We start from the raw sequence: 25,191 nt of genomic DNA on the forward strand, positions 1-25,191 counted from the left end.
AATTAAGTTAATAAACATTCACGACCCTAAAAACCCTTATCAAAGCACCTTGGTTTAAGTGTGCTATAAAATAAAGTTGATATTGATAATTGAAAGCAATGCGTTAAATTGCCTGGTTTTGAAAAATTAATTACTCAGGCGGCAGAAAGCCATCTTAAAGGGGCTTTCTAAAAATGGCGTATATTGTAAACGTCACCAGTAAAACTTGGGGAAATAACGTACAAATACCTATCTTTTGCTTAACTGCAGTTTTTATAGAACACTGAACACCGTAAATCAAATTAACATGGCAGACATGTGTTATTGTGTTAAAATAATTTGAGAGCGAAAGTAGGTCAGGGCTGCTTTTCAGAAACACAAACAACGTTCGTGTTTTCATGACGTCACGCTACTGGCAAATGTAGTTGTCTAAATTTACTCGTGAATGAATATTTCAAAAAGTCACGTTCACAACTCAACCAACTTCCAAAGATTATTTTTTCGTAATTACAACCAAGTATTTTGTTATGTCATTGTGTGGCGTCTTGGTTGCTTTCAGGGTTAAAAGTAATGTTTACAGATGAACACTGGACTACAAATCCCAGACTGCACAAGGCGCTATTGCCTGTGTAGAGGGGAGAGGGGACTCCTTTAAGCAACATTCTTCTTTACCCAGTCTTCTGTTAGGGCGATATCAACTACATTTCTGGTTATTACCGTTAGAGTTTTAGTTTGCTAGAATTTTAGATTAATAGTTGTGTTTTATTTTCTAACCTGGCTCTCGCAGGAAGTTATAAACTATTCGCTCCACGGTAAACTCGTCTTCTGCTGGTCGCTAAGGTAGAGCTTGTTAGCTAGCTTACATTAGCCAGCAGCTATCAGTAGATTTAGGTTACGGCTTATATCCGTGGCCGCCCTGCCAGGTAAATCTACTAAAGCTGAAGGCGCCGGTCACCGACAATGATTTGTCCAATTCACCCATGTCTGAGTGTTGACGTTGGTAAATAATTAATCTGACTTGGGAACGAATCGTCGCAACCTTTGTTTGGTTTGTGCGCAGCCTGGCTGGTTTGGCCTGTTTCATTGTCTCCGAACATCGAAAACACACAAGTTGTTTTTTTTCAGTGTCAGTAAGTTGTTTGGCTACTTAGGCTAGCCGTGTTCGTGTAAACAAAACCATCAGCTGTCGACTGCAGATAACGTTAATCTTGAGAGCTAACCTAGTTCAGTATGGCGCAACACGACTCATCTCATGTAGCCAGTTCACAGAAAGCACTCATGTTGGAAATGAAGAGCCTTCAGGAGCAGCCTGTCGAGGGATTCAAAATAACGCTGGTGGACGAGGCTGATATGTACAACTGGGAAGTGGCCATTTTCGGACCGCCAAACACTCATTATGAGGGGGGGTATTTTAAGGTAAGAATAGATAACAACTTTATTGTCCACAAAGGTGAAAAAAATGTATCTGGCAGTTCATTCAAACACGCATAACGGCACTGACGGTATGAATTCTTCAACTGATAAAAAAGAAAAAAAGAAAACATACACTATAAGAATTGAGCAAGCCAGTTGCCCTTGGGATAAATTGCTTTTTAAATGTTATTTGTAACAAAATCCATCCTACCTACAAGAGTTTAGATGTGTAGCTTTCTCTGTGATATGCACAGACAGAGCCCCCACCTGGCTCTATTGTCCTGTGATTAATTTGATGGCCATTGACAATCCTAAGTTGCCAGCTTGCTTCTGAATTTACCGATCTGGTTGCCATACCGTACAGTGATATTGTGTGAACACATTAAATGAGATACTTGTAAAGCTTTCAGGGTCACTAAAGCTGTTAAGTTTTTTTTGAGAATGTAGAAACCATGCATGTTTTCTTAAAAAACATAATCAAGATGTGAAACATAGTTTACTGCACTACTGGCATGACCGCACCATATGAAATCAGTAAAAGTCTTATTGTAGTAATACAGAGCACAGACGCATGTAAAAACCATGGTAAAGACCTGTTTTGTATCCCCAGGCTCGCATCAAGTTCCCTATTGACTACCCATACTCCCCACCTGCCTTCCGATTCCTCACTAAGATGTGGCATCCAAACATCTATGAGGTAAAGTATCATACCGTGACTCTATTTTATAATATTAAATATATGCCTTTGTAACCTTTATCACTATATTTAATTTAATTCAAATTGGTTATATGGTGGATGTCACATTGAAAGGAGTTGATTCCCTCTGTTTTTAGAATGGAGATGTGTGTATTTCCATACTGCACCCTCCGGTGGACGACCCGCAGAGTGGAGAGCTGCCTTCAGAGAGATGGAATCCCACCCAGAATGTCCGGTTAGCATCTCCCTCATTATCTCTCCGCGTATGTGTGTCTCCTTTCTGGGCACCTGCTGTCTTTGTCTTCTCTCAGTCCCTTCGAGACCTGTCTCACACTGAGAACATGACATCTGTCCTCAGTGGAGTCTCCTTCAGAAGTCCCAAAAAAAAGAATACTGAATTCATATCTGGGTATTCAGACCCACATGCGTAATTTGATCTGTTTTTGTCCGGTGCTGTCATCAGGCAGCTCCCTTTTGTATGTGGGTTTGTTGTGCAATAATTGTGTGGGCGTGACAGTTCAGTGTAAAAAGTGAAATATTTCACAAGTGCTTTATTGGATTTGTATCAAGTTCTTCCAAATAATGTATTAAGCAATAATTTGTTAAGGGCCAATACATTAGGAAACCCTCCATCACTTCTAAAAAATAAAAGCGGCACGTGTACTGAACCCACTTAATATTCAGTCACAAACAAAATGAGATTATGTTGGATTCTTATATCAAGCATACATAAACAATAGGATACGTTTACATTGCTATATGACCAAAGTGACCAAGGCTTTGTTTTGCTGTTGTTGTTGTTTTTTATGAATAAGTGTACAAACGTGGGAATTAAATTGGTTAAATTTTAATAGTATTTATGTGAATGAAGCACACAGGCAATAATGATGTCTTGTTGACTTGCCTAGGATTAATTGCACAGATATAACTACTGGCTGCGTGCCGTGTAGGTGGTCCAGGTTAGAGATGCAGGGCTCTGCTATTATGCATTTTTAATTTATGTCATTAATATCACCTGTGCTTTTTCTGCTTTTACAAGTCAAAATGTCTGTTGTGGAAAAATTGTCATTTGCATTGCACTTACACTGCATTACACTGGAATCCTGCACAGTCCAGTACACCACCACAACTAACTACAACCTCAGGTATAAACACTTAACACTTAAATTAACACTTCTCTGAAAGTTTTAACTGGCCATTATAAGCTTTGCAAAGGTGGAATATGTGGGAGAGCTGTTGTACTGGATTGTATTGGACTGTATAGGCCATGGATGGTTCTGGTTCTTCTCAACTGGGAATATGTGCTGGTTTTCTTGGTCTTTTATGGTTGTAAGCTTTGGACTGTTGGTTGGGCAGAACAAAACATTTAAATGGGCGAGTTCGGGGGCCAGGGCAATTTTGACAGTCACTTTTCACAATTTATTTTTATTAATTAATAAATAACCAATAAATAAAATAAACTAAATGTTGACCAAATAATCGCCGGATAAATTGAAAAGGAAATGAATCCTTAGTTACAGCCCTGATTCACATAGCTCCATTTAGCACCCGTAAAATGCAGAATGTAAGAAAACTGATATGAGAGAGAGAGGGTAGATTAAATATTCCTCATTTGTTTATTAAATAATAACAGGTTTATATCCTGTTTAAACTGGCCACACCACGTATTTATGGAGTATGTTAGGGTTAACACTTGCCACTTACCTTTGCTTTTGCTTCCAGGACCATTTTGCTTAGTGTGATCTCGCTGCTGAATGAACCAAACACCTTCTCTCCTGCTAATGTGGATGCCTCTGTCATGTACCGCAAATGGAGGGACAGTAAGGGCAAGGACCGGGAGTACGTAGAGATCATCAGGTAAACGGTCGCACTTCGATATTGTCCCTATCCAAAACTTTTCTAACAAGCGTAGAAGAACCTCTTTTTCAAGAGTCAGTCTCGACTCATGATGTGTTCTTTTTTAAATCTCTCTCCCACAGGAAACAGGTATTGGCCACCAAGGCGGAAGCTGAGCGCGACGGAGTGAAGGTGCCCACCACACTGGCCGAGTACTGCGTGCGTACGCGCGCCCCGGCCCCCGACGAAGGCTCCGACCTCTTCTACGACTATTACTATGACGACGACGATGTGGAGGACGGCGACGGCGACTGCTGCTACGATGAGGATGACTCAGGAAACGAGGAGTCGTGACGTGCTTTTTGACAGGACAACCCGATCTCGCTGACGTGTGCTACCTGCTATTTCTGTCTGGGAGGCCAGAAATTCTTGGTCGACCACCAAGAAAGATTTGAAGCTTCCCACTCCTAAACCAATGAAAAGAGCTGTTTGTTTTTTTTCCTGAGCCTCTAGATCCTTTTTGGAGGTGAAAATGAATGCACCATTGTGGAACGGTCAGACCTGGTAAGATTTGCACCAGCACAAAATCACCAGTTTCTTCAATTTTGCAAATCGTTTTCTTTATCACCTAAAACCTTACTTTGAGAGAATACCTTCCATCACTTAATCCTGTTGAGTTGTTCAGGCCCCTGTATAGTCTATGGTATTGTGGGGTTAATACCACTGTCAACAATAGCAACATTTGGTGCAAACACTTCCAAACTTTGCTCAGCCTCTCTTGCATATCTTTCTTTCCCTAATTGTAACTGGGTGTTGCTCACCAGTCGTCGGTCTCAGTGACTGGCTGACAGAAGATTGAGGACTTCAAGCAGCTTGTTTTTGTTGAACAGTCTACTGCAAATACGTTTGAATAAGATTTTTCCAAGTTTCACAGTCTGTCTCACTTCGACTGAACGGGATGTCACGGGACAATGTTTTCAAAGTTCTTGTGCATGCCAGAACATCATTGGAAGCTTTTTGTCCGTTTTACTTGTGGACTTACATCATGATCCATTTATATGCTTGATGATAAGAAAGACTTGCGATGATGGAGATCCCAGGCAACTTTGTGTCTGGAGGGACCGTCTGGCGAGCTGAGTGAGTGGGTCAAATCCTCATGTGATTTTTGGTAACATGAAATTGAAATCTTTGCTGTGTTTCTTCTGGTTACTGTTGGATGTGTTTCTCTGTCATTTTGAGTGTGGGATTATGTTATTTGAAGTAGCTGAGATTTAAGAGTCTTGTAGGATGACCAAGTTTTCAGGGTTGGGGTTGGGGGGGGGGGGGGGGGGCAGAACTAATTACTGATCAGAATTGTATCTCTCCCTCAGGTTTGCTCTCTGAGAGGCCTGACGGAGCCACAGACCTAAAACAGTGTAAACTTAAAAAAAAAAAAAAGAAAAAGAAAAAAGCCCAAAACATTTTATGAGCGTTTGTTGTATTCTTGTCTTTGTTTGCTCTCTCACAAGCTTTGTTATTTTTAGACATTATGCCTGCAATCTTTGCTTGAGAATGATTTATGTGATGAGATTATTAGATTTTACTGGCAAAAAAAGCTTCTGTAGGAAAAGTGTCTGTCAAAAGGTGTTGTTGCAGTATCAGTCAGGATTATCAAAGTGTTTCAGCCCTGGAAGTCCCTGGAAGTGAAAGAATAAGGCCGCCATGTTTTATTTTTCATTTCAGTTCTTTGTGTCAGCGGCGAGTGGACGGGTTTTGATATAATTTTTAGAGTGCATGGTGTCCTGTGTGTGTTTTTTGCATCAGCAATATTGATTGTTTCATTTACTGAAATTGGGACTTCATACTGAATTTCTCAGGATAATGAACAAAACAATTAAGACAAGCAACTACTTTCCTCTTTTAGGTGGTCTTCAGAGTTGGTTTATGCTTTTACAGGAACCATAACTGATATGCACATGTAGCTGTGTGAATGATCACCATATTGTTTTATTCACTTGTGTTTACTTTTTGTTTTCGGCTATTTAAAACTGAAAAATAAAGATTTATTGGAAAAAAAATATGCCCGGACTTGAATTGCTTGGAGTCATGAAGTGAAGTCATGACCAAAGTGTGTTGTTTGTTGTTGCTGTAGGTCAGAATCAAAATTAAGGTTGATAGTAGTTACGCAGGACTACTTAGTCTTTAAACAGCGGGGGGGTTGCTGGTTTTTCTTACATTCAAATATTACAGCATGTCCCAATAAAACCTGCATGTCCCTTTTTTTTAAAGAACACTGTTTAAACACGCCATTGTCTGTTGTCTTAAGACATACCAAGTACAAGAGAGCTATTCTCTGCTCATAGCCAACTAAAATGGCCTATCAAAGCATTTCAGATACAAAGCCAACGACAACAGGTTTTTTAAAGTGATATCTGGGTGTTTTCTTGTGTCTCTTTCTAACCCTTTTTGGTCTTGATTAGGGATCCAAGCAGGATGCTCATTTTAATCTCTGGATTCATCTGCATCATTGCTTCAATGATCTGCTCTAAAAATTTCAAATTCTGGGACTTTTTGTAACCTATTTTTGCGAACTCGTCCTAGACGGGGTTTTTTTTTTTTTCATAAATTTTCACGTTTGTCTTTTTGTACAATTTTACATAAATGCTCGTAAATCAAAATTGGCTTAAGCTATTGTAACCAAACTTGAAGTGTCTGTTAAGATGCTCGGTCCGAGCTTTGCTGAGCAGTCCTGGGATATTCGGTTCGATATTCAAAATTCGGTTCGTACGATCTAGGGTCACTACTCAGTTGATGCATGAATTTGGTAATGATTGCTCAAAGTGTGTGTGGCTTATTACAACAAATTTAAATTTCAAGACATTTCTCATTTCACACTTCAAAAAATCTAAGAAAAACACCTGTGCCTCCTAGAGAGCTGAAATTCTTTCAGCACATCCACTGATATGTGACAAACCTTTGCCTCAATGCAATCTACGGTAAATTCAGAAGTCTATTACTCTGTATTTTTCAGAATATGCAAATTCAATTAACATGTATATCTCCACAAGTCTTTCTTCAAACGCTACCAAAATTAACATAGACATTCTCTAGATGGCAGACATTGAGTGTTTCAAAGGGTTTTTAAATCGGTCAAACGGTGAGTCTGCAGTGATATTCAGTATCTTGCTAGTACATTTTCTTTTTTGCCCAGTGTTGAATCAAATGCAACCAAAATAGTTAACACACTCAAAACCAGCAGAATGACGTGTGATTTTTGTCAGAATTTTCTCACCTGTATTTTGACTTCGTAAGTGTTTTAAGTTTAGCCTGACAAAACTATCCAGGTCTGGCACATGTGACGTCCCTACCTCAACTTGTGAGAAGGTGTATGGAAAGATCCTCTCACCAGTTGCTCAGTCAGTAAGTCTCCTACCATGGGGTTCAAATCCCCACATGACCAAGTCAGATTTCCTAACAATGGGGCTGTTCAGATCATAGAGAGTCTAAGGGGTCTATTTTATTTGGATCCCTAGCACTTTAAAACTTGGAAACACAAAATGTTGCAGGTGGGTTGAACATTTCACCCAGTAGTCAGGTACATATGACACACACTGATCTTAAGGTGATTCTGTAAAAATCAAGTTTGCGTTTCCACAATTATCTCAAAGTCCAAATTCCTTCATCACTTTAATCTTTCAAGTTTAAAGCATCTGTTCTTCTCCTCTGAAAATGTCAAATGTTGCACTTGGATCCCAATCATTGCCGCTTGCAGCTATATTTTGTTGTTATTATTTGTAATCTTGAAGACGTGGGGTACTTATGTTCTATGAGTCAAGGAAAGAAATACCCTCCTAGAGATAAAAGATGGTCACTGTACTTCTACTCCATCCTAACCCATCATTGTCTGGTTTGTTTTTAGAGCCCTCAGTCTTTCTCGTTTAGCCTTGTATTCTGACATGTCAGACCTTGCCTTGAACGAAACGATTGATGAGCTGGTGGTGAACAGCTATTGCTCAAACTCGTGGTCGTTCAATTCGTTCCGTGCCGCTCACTATGTTGCACTGCCTAAGCGTCACCCTTGACCAGATAGCTAGATATATCTGGCGTCTGAACTGCAGCAGCTGTCACCAGTCTCTGGTCTCACACTCCAGCCACTGGATTCTGTTATTGATCTCCAGTGTCCAAGCTGGCCTCCTGCCCGCCCGGCCTCTAGAGGTTCTCTGTCCTTGTGGCAAGCCGACAGAATGGATTTGGTATTAAATGTTCAAATCCCCATTTTGACAACCTGTTTTGAGTTTATTAATTAATGTAGGCTATTATTGGGCAAGGTTTCACTGTCATTATGATTATTTCCTTTCCCATGTCCTATATACATAAGGGGGATAACAGTTAGCCTAATATTTTTCTTTTTTCCCTTCTGCAATTGTCCCTATAGTTAGGCTCCCTGTCAGAAAGGGTGCAGAGTGGAAACAGGTTTAGGGTTAGTGTTCAGGGGCGGGAAAATGGAGGCAATGCTCTCAGGCTGATGGCCAGACTGGGGTAGAGACCAGAATTGAATGGCCTGTGGCTGGAACAGAGCTGAAACAGGAGCAGAACAGGATTCCTCAGGCTGATGGCCTGAAGACAGGACAGAGGAGGAGCTGGAGACCTCAGGCAGAGAAGCTAGCTGCAATTCAGCAAAGTCAGGAGGTTCTTTCGGGGGATACCTGGGGTGATTGCAATCTGCATTATGTGACAGAAGCAAGAGGACGCTGCAGTGGAGCAGGTTCAGGGTTTTGCTGGAGCTCCGTAGTGACAGGCAGCTGCTGTTATTCTGGTAAGAAGCATTGCTGCAGCACGGAGGCACAGTCAATAGTAGTTCAGCGGGTACAGAACTTAACTGGAACTCAGCAGGGTCAGGTAGCAGCTGTAGTTTTGGGAATGGGAAATGCTGCAGTTCTGGCACAGAGATCTCCTGTAGTAGAGGAGTCAAAGTCAAATGCAGCTCAGCAGGCACAGGATGGGGCAGCTGCTCAACAAAGTCTGAGAGCTGCCGTGGCTTGGCAGTGGGGACAGTAAATTGCAACAGCTTAGCAGTGGCAGGATGGATGAACTGCCGACTGGACACAAGGTGCAGGAGTCAGCTGGGCCAACTACTGGAAATCAGGCAGGAATTGGGGATACCTCCGTGGTACTGGACAATATTGTCTCTTGGATGCTAGCCAGCATACTCTCAGGGGTGCCAATCAGTTGAATTTCTGGTGAGCTGAATAGCAAAGTCACTGGGGAACTGTTCAGCTGAGTCTATGAGATGCAATCCAGCTGAATCTCTAGTGAGCAGGGTAGCAATGTCTCTGAAAAACGCGTTAGTTTAGACTCTGAGATACCAGGCAACAAAGTCTCTGAGAAACTAGACAGCTGAAACTCAGTGAACATTTATTCTCCGGGTAAGAACCGGCTAACAAAATCTCTAATGCTGGGCAGCTTCATTTCTGCGACACCAGGCAGCAAGACCTCTGCAGCACTGGACGGTGGCAAGGATGAAGAGCTGGGCACCAATGAGGATGTGGAGATGGGCAGCAAAGACTGAGAGGTTGAGGCTGCCAATGTCTCCTCTTGATACATCAGACTGGTCATGGAGACTGGTGGCTAGCAGGATGGAAATCAGCCTTGTGGCTAGCAGGCCATGATGAAGCTTGCTAGGCCAGAGATTAGGCTTGCAGCTGCAAGCTAGCTGATTGTTAGCAGGCGAGGGGCTAACAGGCATGCAGGTAAAAAATTGCAGGCTGAGGAGCTGAGATGTGGACGAAACTAATTATCCATTCAGAGTTTTTTGGCCAAGGCTTCCAGGATATTTCCTTCTGAGCTATAGACAAGATAGCCTCCTTATGGCTATAGCTAAGTCCACACAAAGTTCAAACAATTCACCCGACCTCATGTTCACTGGCTTTATAATGGCTAGTTTGTACTGTCAAGAAGGGTGCCGAGTGCACTGCAAGGGCAGGGGAAAAAAGTTCGGGACCCAATCGCAGATGAGTTTATATATTTATGGATAAGGAAACATTAAAGAGTACAAACTTATGGAGTAAGTGTCTAAACAAAAAGAGTAGGCTACTGACTCTGAATACTGACACACTACAGACACAAACAAGCAGGCAGGTTAATTAAACAGAAGGTAGGACACATTAGAAATCAGGGCAAAAACACCAAGACCAGAGACAGAAGATCACCAAAATAGAACAGGAAGCAGACAGACACAGAGACTAATTACGCCCACATTTGAGAATGTTTGTTGTCTTTCTTGTTATTTAAATCTAAAATTGAGACTTTCCATAATTTCTGGATAATTATCTCTTTGTTGAATATTGTTAACAACCGCATTCCTTTAGTCTTTCATGTGTTATCTGTTAATAAACAGCATGAGCTGTGATTTGTCCATTTTTAACTGGGAGACCACCCCCCACACAAGTAGGAGGACAGATGGAGGGTTTCTTGGCACGATTTTAGGGGCACTTGCTAAAATAATGTATTTAATTATGACATTATATTGTCAAATAAACACTCATTTTGCTGCACAAAAAAATGGTTATATCTGAAAAATAATATCAAGTGAGAACAGCAAAAAATAAGTTTATGAGCATTCAAGGGCACGTGTGCTCCAAGCTCTGATTAACTTCTGACCCGGCCTCTGTCAGGCTGCTGCTGCACTTTCTTTGTCTGCTGTTGTTTTCCTTTATAGGAGAAAGTGTAAGAGAGACCCGCATCCACCTGAACCCGCTTCTGTATGGCTACATTATAGTTGGACTGCCGGATTATTATAGCAAATAAACCCAATCCTCTCCCTATTCGCCTACAGATCGCCTACTATCAGTCCGGTTTATTTAAATAATTTGATTAAAAACACCCCTGCAATGGACCGGCGACCTGTCCAGGGTGTACCCTGCCTTTCGCCCGATGTCTGCTGGGATTGGCTCCAGCCCCCCGTGACTCTGTACGCAGGATAAGCGGTTGACGATGGATGGATGGATTAAAAACACACAAATACAGTTTTTTGACTGATTAGTAGATAAAATGAGTGAATTTGGGGCAAGTCTTTCCTCATGAGTTCAGGTAATGGAGTGAAGGTAAGAAAGGGGATGAAGGAACGTTTCAGTAACTAGTTAAAGACATTTATATTGCTGGACTTAGGTAAAAGTATGTAAGTATAATGACGAAAATGTAGCCTACATAAATTGTTAAAAGTAAAAGTAGGCCTAGTCAAAGCAGAAAAATGTCCCCTGTGACTATACATATTATATCATGAGATTATTATTACTCATGCATTAATGTAAAAGCAGGATTTTACTGTTGGTTGATCGGACTGCAACTAATAATAATTTACATTGTAGATTCAGCTTTTGATTAGTTTCTCCATTAATCGACTGCAGTGAAGGAAAAGCAGCAAATATTCTCATTTGTGAAGCTAGAACCATAAAATGTCGCATGAAAAATTACTTAAAAGATCAAAGTAGTTGCCAATAAATTTTCTGTGAACCAACTAATCGTTTCAGTTGTAGTATAAAACACATTTTTTAAACTCTTCATATGTTTTGTGTGTAAAAAAGCTTTGTTTGTAAAGGTGTAAAGTACAGGTTCCTCAAATTTGTGTTTGCTGTCCACCACTGCTTTCCCACTTGCTCTAAACGCACCATATGTTGTCGCTAAGTGATGACGTCACCCAAACAACACAATACGTCAGGAACCCGCCTGGGAGATCACCCACTTTATGATACAGGAGCAGTTTTCTAAACAAAAATAATAAATATACGATACCAACAACAGCCATGTCTGTGGATTATGCTGCTGGGCTCTCGCCGTACGCAGATAAAGGTGTTTGCGGACTTCCAGAGGTAAAAGATACCGTGAGCTAGATACTTAGCTTCTAAACTGCTAACATGTTAACTTAGCCGAGAAAGCCCAGGTTCATGTTCGGTCTTTAAGATGTTGGGGTGGAGAAAGTACTTGAAATATTTAAATAGAAATACCTCAATTAAAATTACCCGCGTTCCATGTTTTATTGTGGAAAAAATGCGGAATTGGTAGCTAACAATAGAAAGTTGTGAAGAAACAGAATGATTTAGAATGACTCCATTCCCGAGGTTTGCATTAGTTTTACATAGTTAGCTAATGTGTAACGTTAAGGAGTTTGTTTTATTGTCGTGGTTGGTCTAGGTGGCGCACTGTCTAACTACAGTGTAAATAGTTGGATAATTTAGACTCAAGCAGTGCGTCATCTTTATTAATGCCTTTAGTGGAAATTCAAATGCATTTGTGTTGAAGTGAAAAACATTTATATGTAAGACTTGCATTCATAATTAGATTACAATTAGAGACATTACCTCCAGAAATCACATAAAGGAGTAAAGGGCCAATAGCTACAACAATTTACTCTGAAATGTAGAGGAGCACAAGTATTCAGATGCATAAAATGGATTAAGTGTACGGTACATTGATGGGAGTGAATATATTTAATTACTCTCCACCTCTGTTGAGATGTGATAAACAGTCTCTGTTAAAGCTTTACTATAGACAGAATACAATTCTGTTCCCAAAGCTGTTACATGTTTAGCAAAAGCTCTGCTCAATTACAATATACACATGTAACATTTAAAAACAACCAGGGTATAGAAGACAAGAGATGCAGACACTCATACAGTTAAATCAAACCTTTCGGCAGACAAGCTGGTTTCATCAGGGTTTTTAATTAGATTTTATTGTCTTTGACACTGTCCATATGCATGATGGATTTTTTTTAATTATATCATTTGTAAGTAATACACTTTTGCTACATGTTTGCTTACAGCAAAGGACAGTACATTAAAACTGAAACACAAGATGATATAACAATTTATGAGCCGGGCCAGTGGCCTCAGGTTGCATGCTCCAGACTTCTGAAGGAAGTTGAACGCCAGTGTCACTAGGCCCCAGGGTGCTTATAGCGTGAGCTAACCACCAGGCCCCCCAGACTGCTCCCATGCCCCTTGGTGCTTAAAATGTTAGCTGATTCCTCAGGCCCCTGGACACCTCAGCGCATGTAGTGTGTGTCTCAAGACCCTTTGGCTTTAAAAGAGTGAGCTGGCCACTAGGGCCCCTCGACACCAACTGTGCCGTCCCCTTTGCTACACCAAATAGCAGTTGCTATGTTTCAGAAATATTGTGTTATTTGATTGTTCCACTATCCAACAGCTGTTGACTTGATGTTTTCTACTCTGTGGCAGGTTTTTGATAGTCCTGAGGAGCTGAAGGTGAAGGTGGAGACCCTCGCTCAGTTAATAAAAGAATCTCAGTACTTGGTTATCCACTCTGGAGCAGGAATCAGCACCTCAGTAGGCATCCCTGATTTCAGGTGAGGTACAAACAAAGTCACTATACTGCTCAAACTCACAGACAGTGCTTTTCTCTCTCAACCATGCACATGAACACAATGAACACAGCAACACTGACCTCAAATTTCAGCATGGAGTTTACCTACTCTGTCCCATGCAAAAATAAAGATAATGATATCAAGCATACATATACTGATGGAAACAAATTTATCAATATATTTACACCTGAGGACCATAATAACATAAAATCATTATAACAAAGTGTAACAATCACAAAACAAACGCATAATATCTGTGAACATGAACAGCTGTCACCTGCAGTTTTTTTGTTACCCGGTTTCAACATCTCACAGCACACCACTGCTGCTCAACACAGTTTGAGATTAGAGCTAATGAGCAGTTATTGGAAGGTATCCCATTCTGAAAGGTTGACAATCACCTCTCCTGATCACATGAGAATTGTAGATTATAGGTGCTATTGTGGAGATATTCCTATTGTAAAATGCTGAGTTTGGAGGAACAAACATTTGATCAGAAATTGGAAGGAGGAGAGACGGAAAGGACTCTAAATGTGTTTATTGCCATTTCAGATTTTTAGCAGCCTTGAAAAGAAGGATCATCATAATAAAATAAAATAATATTATTATTTATAGATGTTTTTTCCTGTTTTCAATTTCTGAAAAGTTAAGGTCTACCTCTTTAGGACTAATCTGCTTTTCCTAGCTGTTCTAGACACCTTGCTCTTCAGTGGTCACATGAATGTTTTCATCTGTCATTACACTGGCTCCTACTTTTATGATTAGATAATAAAAATTAAAAAAAGGTTTTCGTAGCTAAGACATACTGTATATGCATTGACATAGTATGCCGCTTCAAATTCCTTATTCTTTAAAATACTTCATTCAACTCTGTTTTTAACAAAATACCATGTTATTCTCTTGGCACGTTGATTGTAAGGTACTCTGCTTACATTACAAGTAGCGCTGCAGAAAGTTCGTATTTTTATTGTCATTTTGAGCAACCCATTGTCATAAGACGTGTCTTGTCTTGAGAGCTCATATCTTCCCAAAGCAGTTAACTTAATGTTGAATCAAGACTAAACCGAAATATGTAGTTTATAAATGTTGAATGAATATGAAAAGAAAACATTGTATAATATAGCAATAAGAGAGACAGAGCTGTTGCTTGTGGGAGTCTTGAACAGATTGTACTTTGTCACATCCTCCTTTTTTTTAAATTTTTTTATGTCTGGTAGACAAAACATGGAGTTTTTGGCTCAGCCTCCTTGTTTCTCTTGTAGTCCCGCTGCATGACGGATGGGGGCGGTACTTGCTTATTATTTGTCAGATCCAGCTCTTTGTAAACACTGAAAATAAATCCCGGCTGATTTTGTTATCTTCCATTATAGTGTCAGAATTATGCCCTAATAGTTGAGGTGTTGCACATAAGACAGAGGCCTTTTTGTTACTCAGGAAGACATTGAGTTCATTCTGGTGTGAATGACAGACATTCCTTTGTGTGAATTCATATATACGTGCCTGGTGATGTTAATATGGAAATTTAACATTTGATTGGTCTGCTTGTCACTCATGTATTATTCGACCTTGGACGGCAACACCATTAAAGCCAAGGTTCCTATAAATACATAAGGCCCACTATCTCAAATTGTATTCCCACTGCTCCCACAAGGACACAAACACACACACACACACACACACACACACACACACATGCTCGTGCTTTAGCTGAGAGTAAGTAATGATTGCTATTATTGACGACACCAAAAGATGTGAATACGCCAGCTTTATAGATCCTCCGTGGCTTTCATCTACTGCAGCATCTTTGTCATGGTGATAAGCATGAAATAAGTGACATACATGCATCTCCGCAAATGGTGGTACATCTTTGAACTTGTCTTGGGCGAGAAGGCAATGAATCACATTGATGTAGTTCAAATAGAAAGCGGGAGATGAGACTGTTGTGCCTGCATTTGAGGATGCGTTCCCTCATCTGATGCAAGACAAGTTGCGTGTCCTCGAAGTAACTTGGCAACTGTCAGGGTGTTAGACGGCAGCAGTACTGACAGCAGCGCTGTGTTCATCCCTCAGTCCTTATTCAGACACCCAAAATTGACTGGTTTATTAAAGAAGCATGAACAGAATGATCTCACATTGGACTACACATTTTGTACATTTTAGTCTGAAAACGTGTCACTGTATGCTGTTAGAGATATTTCTGTCATATTAGACTATTGATGCTTCTGTTTTCTCTCATCATCCAGCAGTGGAAGAATCATTTCAATGCAATGCAATGTTTTTCAGTGGTTTTCCATATTTCCAGTGGGCTTGCAACATTTCACAGCATGTTGTCAATTTGGTACACAAACTTGGCAGAACTTCTTTGCAGAAATCCTCCCATCAGATTGCTAATACTCATCCATGAATACAAACCCACGCACCAGTTTTAGACACCTAATGCCTCCAGGCCACCCACTGCATTGCAATCTGTCCAATCCTATACATGCGATCAGCCTATTCATTGCTATATTCTCTGTTTCAGGGGTCCAAAGGGTGTGTGGACATTGGAAGAAAAGGGCGAGTCCCCTCACTTTGACACCACATTTGAAGATGCCCGACCCAGCTTGACTCACATGGCCCTCCTGGGACTGCAGAGGGCCGGGCGCCTCAAGTATCTCATCAGCCAGAATGTGGATGGCCTACATGTCCGATCAGGCTTCCCCAGGTAACTCTGCGCTGCCTGCAGTCCTGAAGCGTGATATACACACATGAAGCATTTTACACACTCTGTAGCTAACTCAAATCATGGTTGTTATTGTGCGTGGAGCAATGCTTTATATCACAGATAAGCCACATTATGTTTACTAGTAATAATAATAATAATAATACATTTTATTTATAGGCGCCTTTCTGAACACTCAAGGTCACCTCACAAAACATAATAAAACAGTACAGCAATAAATTACTAAAAATTAACAACTATAATTACAGTGCATAAAATCAGGGTACATAACAAAGATTGAGAAAGAATGATCACGTGGGATATGCCAGTTTAAAAAGATGTGTTTTCAGGCAGGATTTATACCAGTTATAATGACTGGTGTCTGTCTGTGAGGAAGTCCAATATCCAGTTGCAGAGTGCTGTATTTAAACCCAGGGATCTGGTTTTGTAAGTATGTCCACTAATGTGCTTTTTTTTGCCACGGACAGGCTCAGATTTTTATTATAAGTGTCTGACAACATTATGGAAAGGATCCCTACAGAGATAGACCTTTCCGTCAAAGCCACCAGACTCCCTTGAATTTTTTTTATCCCTCTGGTCTACCAGCAACTTTGTGTTTTGCAAGGTAAAATTACAGTTTTTATCAATGGAGTCTGGTGGCTTTGACAAGAGCGATATAGGGACTGTTTCTGGTTGAATAAAAAGGATCTTACTCTTTAAAAAAGGTCTGTCCTTGTAGGGATCCTTTCCACAACGTTGTCAGACTCTTGTAAGAACAATCCAAAACAAGCACTAAATTGGGCGTACTTTGACGGGCCACAATTGCCCACTAGGATAATGTTGTGGGCCTGTCTCATCTGCACCGCACTTTCTCAATACTGGACATATTTCAAAACAGGTTGTCCCAGTTAGTCACATAGAAAGAAAAAATGAAGTTGAAAAATACCGACGTTACCTGTTAGTTTCACCAAAACAAGGAGCTGAGAGATTCTGAAATGCTCCATAGAGTTCTCTGCGGGGTTGTGACTACGAGTGACCACTTTCGTATTACATGTCGTCAGTTGATCTATTGTTGATATGGATACATTCAGTAGTACAGATTTAAAGATGTATCATCCTATCAGATGCTGTATGGCAACAGCAAAAGTTCTTCATTTTCACAAAATGATCCAAATATAAATGAAAAATGTTCTCTGTATGCTAATATATATTTCATTTGGAGGCTTATTTAGAGGAACTTATTTAGAAAATGCAGTGAATTCCTTATTGAGGAGGAAACAACCATGTTATAGTTTGTTTTGATTACTTTCTAATATTTTATAAACACAAATATATACATTGTTAAGTGTTTCACGTCAATTTGTTACACGTCAGGTTGTGACTCAATGTTTTTAAATATGAAGCTGCTGCTTTTGTGATAACAGTTGTAACAGTGCCAGAAATTAGTAGCTCTTTAAATACGGCTCAAATAACGCTCAGTCTAATGGAAAATGTTTGGTCTGAGTCTGGAATATCCAATCATACTGGACTAACCCAAGGCCAAGAATCAAAATTTTCATTCAGTGCATACATCCAACCTTTATGCATATTGGGAGACTTGCTTTCCCTGGAAGCCATTTCTTAGCTCTCCCTCTAACCTCCATCAGTTTCTTCAGACGAGGTTGGACAGCAAAGTGGCCGTTCTCTGAGGAAATCATTGAGACAGCAGACGCACTGGTAAAGTAAACTGGTTGGATCTAATCTGCACAGGTGCCAGGTGGAACGCAGAAGTGAATATGAGACTGCAGAATATTTATTAGAAAGTGAGTTGCAAAGAAGGAGTGAGGAAAAAGTTGCGTTCAAGAGTCCCGACATTAACTTCGGCGACAATGATCAAAGTGAATATCATCTTTGTGATCTTCATGCCTTTGAGGATTTTTCTCCCTCTTGCTTTATTAGGGATATGTTATCAGAGCTTCATGGAAACATGTTTGTGGAGGAGTGTGAGAAGTGTGGCAGGTATGTGCATGCGCACACACACACGCACCAAACACCACCAAACTACATTTGATCATTCTCGTCTTTACAAGCTGCTGTCTGCCACAAACGTTCAGTTTTAGGCCATTTTATTATGTACACCTCTTTGGAAGTGATTAAAAAAAAGCAAATCAAGTGGCTGCAATGCAAGATATAAAGCATGCAGATAAGAGGTTGAATTACTCTTCACCTAATATTAGCATGCACAGTATCAGGTGTGTGCCAGTATGAATCCATAATGGATCCTGCCTTGCATCTAAGGTAAAAGCCTGCGGTGTAATTTTGTGTAATTGTGTGCACCTTAAAACTAACTGCGGGCCTATTTGTTGCCGAGCAGCTGCACCACAGTCTATCCTTTTTCAAACTTAAATAATGCACCCATTCACAGAGCTTATCTCAAAACGATTCTAGGAACATGACAGTGATTTTGTTTTATTCCAGTGACCTGCACTGTGTTTCTATATCTTTGGGATGAAATAGAACAGAGGTATAACTGTATAAACAACTTTGCAGCTACATAATGCCGTTGAGTCCCTGATACACCAGAGAGAGCATTTCTGTGTCTCTAATAAAGTGTCCACTGAGTCTGTATTATCATGTTGTCGTCTGTCAGTTCATAAATTATAAGTAAAAATGGACCTTGGTATGGTGCATGTACGCAGCTTTTTCTTCTGAATTGTAACTAAACTGAAGCTGATCTTGTTGAACCGAGACATAATCTGTAGGACTCTTGGTTTTCCAGGCAGTATGTCCGAGAGAAAGTGATCGGCGTGATGGGGTTGAAACCAACAGGACGTTACTGTGATGTGGTACGATCCAGAGGACTGAGAGCCTGCAGGTAACACATGCTTTCACCACGTTTTTGAAATGACCACTAATGTACTATGATCCATTTATTAGTGTGTTCTTTACTAAAACAGAGGAAAGCTGATAAGCACTATACTGGACTGGGAGGATGCTCTTCCTGACAGAGACCTGAACAAAGCGGAAGATGCCAGCAGGTGAGAGAGACAAATTTGCAGCAGTTTTTTTTTCATTCAGCATCTGTCTTTATAGCGTCGCAAACAGCACATACTCTCATCTATCTTGATTTCCTTTGACACTTTCGTTTCAACTAAATAACACGAGTCACAGTTCAGACGTGCCCTGTGAACTGAAAAATGTGAAATATTTTGTTGGATCTGTTCGCTTGAGCGTTCTGCGTGGCTTTGCTGTCAACATCCTGACATAAGCCCTTATTGGAAAATCGTTTTAGGGTTTGTGTATGCACCAGTCTGCTTTAATGCTTCCATTTGCCTCGTGCGTGTCGTGTTACTTCCATTCAGTCTTTCAGCCTCAAAAAGCTTTTATTGTGGGTTTACAAAGCAGCAAGATTTTCACCTTGATGTACTCAGTGACCCACAATAGATGCATAAGTAACATTTCAATTACAAAGAGGAGATTTGGGGCTCTGACCATTGATCTCCGATGTGCAGCGTGTTTATTAGTTTCAACAAAAAATTGGCAGCTAATTAAAGTTAAGTTGAGTTCATTTCTACTGTAGCTCTATATAGATAGTTATGACGAAGGTTTCAATTTATATTTCAGTGTGGATTTCACCCGTTGAAGCACTACACAGATTTATCGTACGTAATTGGGCAGTACCATGCTTTAATTATATTTCCCCCATAGTAAGTTTGTTTACATTGTTTTAATTTACTTTGTGATGTACAGAGATGTTGGGCTATGCACGTACATGTGAAACTTCTATTTCACCTCGTCTCTTTCATGAATAGGAGACTATTCCCGTGGAGTGTTTATACTGTTTCTTTCATTATGACAGATCGCAGTGAGCTGAGCGTTTGCGGTGGAGATTGCTTTGCTGGATGTGTGTTACTGAAAATCACCAGATAACAGTTTGCGCCTCTCCTCTATGAGCAATACATGTGAGTCACTGCGCTAACCATCTGTTTCTTTAAAACAGGATTGACAAGCAGTCTTTGAAAAATCCAGCAGACCATTTTTACGACACTTATGGCTGTTCTGAAGGCATTTTAAGAATCCTCAAATTTTTCGAACCATTTGGATGAATAAATATTCCGTCTGCTGCAAGATAAGATATGAAAAGATTTGTTACCTGTTTCCCAAATTGTCTCCTTTCTCAATCTGCGTAAGGCGAGCAAAAGTGTAAACATTTTATTATCAAGTACATGTAAGTATATATTGATGTTTCTTTCCAATATTTTATATTTTCATACAAAATAATGCGTTCATATTTTCATATGGACATATGGCATCCTGGATGAGAAATGCAGTCTTTACTTACTAAAAAGCAACAGTCTTCAGATTCTGGGAATACCTTCAGAACAGTTGTAGGTGTTGTTAAACAATCTTCTGGGTTTTTCAAATATCAGCAGGTAATTATTTGTCAGAGAAACAGACTTGGCACTGTGACTCAAATGTAATGACGATACATGAGAGGCACAAAACGTACTTTCTTCGACTTGGTTAATGTTTTCCTCGCTACCAACTTAATGCACAACAGTAGATCCCTCTTAATAACAGGCAAATAAGAACACAAGTGAATATTATGTGTGACGAATTTCTCTACTGTCTGCACCCAGACGAGCGGACTTGGCACTGACGCTCGGCACCTCCTTGCAGATCAAACCCAGTGGAGACCTTCCGCTCCTCACCAAGCGCAAAGGAGGGAAAGTGGCCATTGTCAACCTGCAACCCACAAAACACGTGAGTCTTATTCCTTTATTACTGCCTGGCACATACACATGGGAAATGTTACAATTAACAAACCGTAAACACACTGACAGTGTCAGAGTTCTTAGACGAAAACACTGACAGCACCCAAAAACAAGTTCACAGGTAGTTAAATGTACACCTTGCCATGGATACACATTGCTGCACCTCTATCCTGATTGACTGGTCACCGTGGTAGCAACTTGTCAATTACCATGTAGCCACACACTAAAGCATACTCTATTGTCTATTTTACGCCAAATGGGACCATTATTTAATAATAATAATATTTTAAATTCTGTATCGAAGAATACTTGGGCCTAGCGTCCAAGTCCATAAACTCATTTGAGAAGTGTTTAGAAAAGGTAAATCAAGTGATCAATAAATCAAGTGAGCAGTATGGTCATTAGGTGCATACGAGATGCTGAGGCTGACTTTTGCTGACTTGATAGTCAAATGTGATCTGCAGGCGACTGCAGGGGTAGGGTATAAAAACACAGCTGTCAAGTTAGACACATTCTACCTCCCGTACAATGCGTGAGCTTAGAACAATGTCTTATCTCATGGCCCCAAAAAAGGCAAATGACGCAAAAGGTGGTTCCAACTTGGTACAGCCGAAGACTGCAGCCGCCTTGCTCCCGCAAGGTTTTAATGTCATGTGACATGGTGACATGGTGCAGCACCAGCGAAGTTGGAGAAAATTTCTTACCAACACGCCATAAGCGGATGTAGCGTGACTGCATGAGGGCGGCTGACCCTACGTATGTCATGAAGCTTATGTCAGTAGATTGTAGACACGGCTGGACGAGAATGCTGCATTCACTTTGCTTCCAACAACAACAAAGAAAATCCTGTTCTTATCAAATTAAACAGTCCCTTCAGGTTTCAATGGTAAACCACCACAAGAATGAAAATTGCCAAAAAAAACCACTATATTCTAAGCAGTAATGTTTAAAAAAACATAAATCATGAAGTAACATTTGTATTCAAACAAATGGGAAACATATTAGCAAATTTTAACAAAACTCCCATCACCGTCATGCATCATGGGAATTCTGAGGGACGATCGTAGGCTACTCCCAATGGCATTTCAGAATAAGAGCGTTTTGCCTGCCTGATTGTGCTGACATTTTTAGATTTTGTTGATTTGGTGATTAGTGGTTGTTTTTTGTGCTTCTACCATGATTGGCTACGTAGTTAAATTGTTTCTTTTTTTGTCTTTTTTACTGTGTTTATTGTAGTACGTTAGGGAGTCTGCCCATAGTGTTTTATTTAGAAAATTGACCAGATTCTCTCTGCCGTGTCTGTGTCTGACTTCCTTCCTGGCTCATCTGCTCTGTGCTCCTGTGCTTGACGCGGCTTCTGTCAAAAATACACTGGCTGCCTGTTCTCCGCACAGCGGAGAGAAGAATGACTTCTGGGTAGCACTGCATCACTTCTGTGAGCGCAAGCATTGACTTCAATGGCTGCGATTAGTTCCGGACTTTCGGAGTGACTCCGGGGTCATGTAAACTTGGTATAAATTACTTGGTAGCAGGTGGGCCCAGTGGTGAAGCTCCGCCCACACTGCGGTGAGAGTCTAGCTCTGCCCCCGCAGCATGCCTTATGTTAAGTCCAGCATGCAACAGGTTAAGTCAGCGATGCGAAGCGCGGCATTAAGTGAAATGCACCCATTATCTTAATATTTCTGACTTCTTTTTGCAACCAGCGGAGTCGCCACCTGCTGGCCATGAGAAAGAATGCAAGTTTAAGGCACTTGCTCATTGGCTTCACTTTTCAGACCTGGAGGCTACATCAATTTACTTTATACAACCTATGGGTTCATCATTTCACTGTTGTAATTTTCTGTCTTGTAGGATAAGCATGCGTACCTGCGTATCCATGGTTATGTGGACGAGGTCATGAAACAGCTGATGGAGGAGCTGGGAGTCGACATCCCAAAGTGGGAGGGTCCGACTGTCTGCGAGAGCTCCTTGGCCACCTCTGAGTCCACCACGATGTCAAACCACTGCGTGCAAAGGAAAAGGTGAAAAATGACCTCATTAAGAAGGAGAGGAAAAGAAAAGCACTAACAGACGATCGGAGTGTTAAAGAGGAGACGGCTTCGGCGAAGAGGGAGAGAGCAGACTCCCCAGTGGAGATAAAAGAAGAGAAATAACCTCAGCTATTGTTTCTTACAACACAGACCCATCTAGAAACCAACTTTACAACTGAAGGTGCTCGGTTTGATCAAAGACAGAGGTTCTTTTCATCTTACTTTCTCTGGAGCAAAATCCTCTAGTACTGAAAATCAGTTACAGATATTTTCCACTCCCCTCATAGCCACGATGAATAGCAATGTGAAACTGACTCAAAATTCAGCTCAATTGTTGACTTCCTCATAGAGCAGAATGAGGAAAGTGATTGTGTGCATTACCTGGATGTTTGATTGGTTTTCTTTTTAATTTCTGGTCAACCTACTTGACTAAAAAGTACATTTACCAATGCACAGCCTGCGATGTAAGCGTTCCTCCTGCTATAGTAAGGACATAGTAAGGGAAATCTTTGTGTATTGTCCTAAACTTTACTTTGGGTTTTACTTTTCTTGGAATCTGTAACAGACAAGACAGCAAGATGAGATCTGGAGCACAGGGTTATATATATATATATATAAGGTGCAATTTTGCACCTTATCCAAAGCTTTATTTATAACCCTGTGCTCCAGATCTCATCCCTACAGCATCTGCAAATTTGATTGACTAGCAACCTCATACAGCTAGAGGACATTTAGGTTAAACCTGTTAGTTTTGTTTTTTAAGTGTGTTACTAAACAAACTGTTCTTTTCTCCAGAATTATTTGTACAAAAGATTTCTCTTCCTCTGGCGAGACATATAATTTTGAAGAGGTCAAAACTCCAGCAACACTTGCCGTATACAAAAGAACGTTACTGGTCAAACCTGGTCTGGTATGGTCTAACAATGAAGTTGTTGTGTTTACTAAAAGTGCTGCTAGAGTTTTGATCATAATCGGCATGTTTCTAGTAAAATGTTTTTATCTCAGGAAAAAAGCATTGTACTCTTACAGAAAAAGTCACTTTTTTTTATACATATGTTTTGGTAATAAACACAATAAGTAACAGGTAAAAGCTCCTGTACTGTCAGACAGCTGTGGCCTAGTTACAAATGTGAACCAGCGTTCCAAAGGAAATGAAGGCCACACGAGTTTGTTCATTTGAGACAGTGGTACAGTTCTTTGTGTTTGACATGAAACCTCATTAACATTTCTGAGGTCAACCTTTATACACTTTGTAGTTTTAAAATGTAATTATGCATCGCTGCATTGTGACTGAGCATGATAATAATTTCCCCTAAGGACCAATGTCGATGGGAAGAGGAACAAAGAGCCTCTTACTGTTATTCCATTCACCCCAAATACCAAAAAATCTGAATCCAGCACCAAGGAACGTTAAAATCAAAGGCAACTGGACTTGGTTGAAGATACTTTAAGATGTATTGGCTTTTCAGAAGTGAAGAAGTTAAAGTTGCCCTTGATATTAACCTTCCTTGGATAACTGTGACCTGGATGACAGAGTCCAGCATGCTTCAAGTGTACAATGGATCACAGGTGTTTGTAGATTATAACTGCAGCTTCAGTTCATTACGGTATTTTGTCTCTCCAGATGCACAAGTAACAGATATAACAGCTGCAGCTCAAACACATGCAGAATCCTGCCTGCTCTGTGAGTTGGTCATTACATGGTCCTCATTACTGCTCTTACTGTCTCCATCTACACATAAATTTGTTCTTTATTGTATCTGCTCTGTAGTGCTTGTCTAAACCTAATGGCTAGTGGTTAGGCTGGTGTGTGTTTGAAAGACATACAGATGAGTCCAAGTTTGAAATGCAGAGCAGTTTTTATTTTAATTTCTCTGTAGATTTATGCGTCTGTGTGTGTGGCCTAAGTTCCGCCAAGAGAGAACAACATTATTAGGGGTCCAAGCCCGAGTGGGCTGGGTTCCCAGTAGGTTTGCAATGGCCGATCTACACCAAACTCGGGGACCTTATCTGCCACGCCCTCCCGATGCATTGTGTGATATTTGGTGTCAATTGGCCTCTAGGTGGAGCTATTAATCGTACATCAAGTAATGCTCCCATACACATCCATTCATTTTATATCTCCTTAACTGCAAGTCCCTTTAATTTCAAACTCTGCCCGTTTATTCTCAATGGGCCCCCCGAGCCACCGCAGGGCAACCGAGTCGACTCGCACGCCCTCCACAGGGCGAGGGGGGTGGGAGGCTTGGACCCCACTTACAACTGCTTGCAGTTCTAGTTACCATTGAATCAAGTATCTCAGCACTAATTGTGTGTGACACTGTGGCTTGGGTCACAGAAAAACAAAGCGAGGAAGGTATGAAGGTTTTTTAATGCAAGCTAAAAAAAAAAAATGTTTTCAGAGCATATTTATCGCACGC

At 40.6% G+C, this 25,191-nt stretch overlaps 2 protein-coding genes across 2 annotated transcripts; both read left to right on the plus strand.

Moving 5' to 3' along the window:
* Positions 1 to 211: 211 nt before the first annotated feature.
* On the plus strand, positions 212 to 5,984 carry LOC119884434 (ubiquitin-conjugating enzyme E2 R1-like). Its single transcript, XM_038694834.1, has 5 exons — positions 212 to 1,395; positions 2,003 to 2,089; positions 2,227 to 2,324; positions 3,812 to 3,946; positions 4,069 to 5,984. The coding sequence occupies exons 1-5, from the start codon at positions 1,210 to 1,212 to the stop codon at positions 4,277 to 4,279; spliced, it is 717 nt and encodes a 238-aa protein (XP_038550762.1). The 5' UTR covers positions 212 to 1,209; the 3' UTR covers positions 4,280 to 5,984.
* Positions 5,985 to 11,606: 5,622 nt separating this feature from the next.
* LOC119884435 (NAD-dependent protein deacetylase sirtuin-6-like) lies at positions 11,607 to 23,355 on the plus strand. The gene is given in 9 exon segments (XM_038694835.1): positions 11,607 to 11,772; positions 13,141 to 13,268; positions 15,808 to 15,990; positions 17,926 to 17,985; positions 18,746 to 18,841; positions 18,924 to 19,004; positions 20,607 to 20,730; positions 22,593 to 22,728; positions 22,731 to 23,355. Coding segments are annotated over 9 exon segments (1,038 nt in total). The 5' UTR covers positions 11,607 to 11,706; the 3' UTR covers positions 22,895 to 23,355.
* Positions 23,356 to 25,191: the final 1,836 nt, after the last annotated feature.

Source organism: Micropterus salmoides, unplaced genomic scaffold (genome assembly GCF_014851395.1).
Source record: "Micropterus salmoides isolate LMB-PRFRI ecotype aquatic unplaced genomic scaffold, ASM1485139v1 Ms_hic_scaffold_3435, whole genome shotgun sequence".
NCBI lineage: Eukaryota > Metazoa > Chordata > Actinopteri > Centrarchiformes > Centrarchidae > Micropterus > Micropterus salmoides.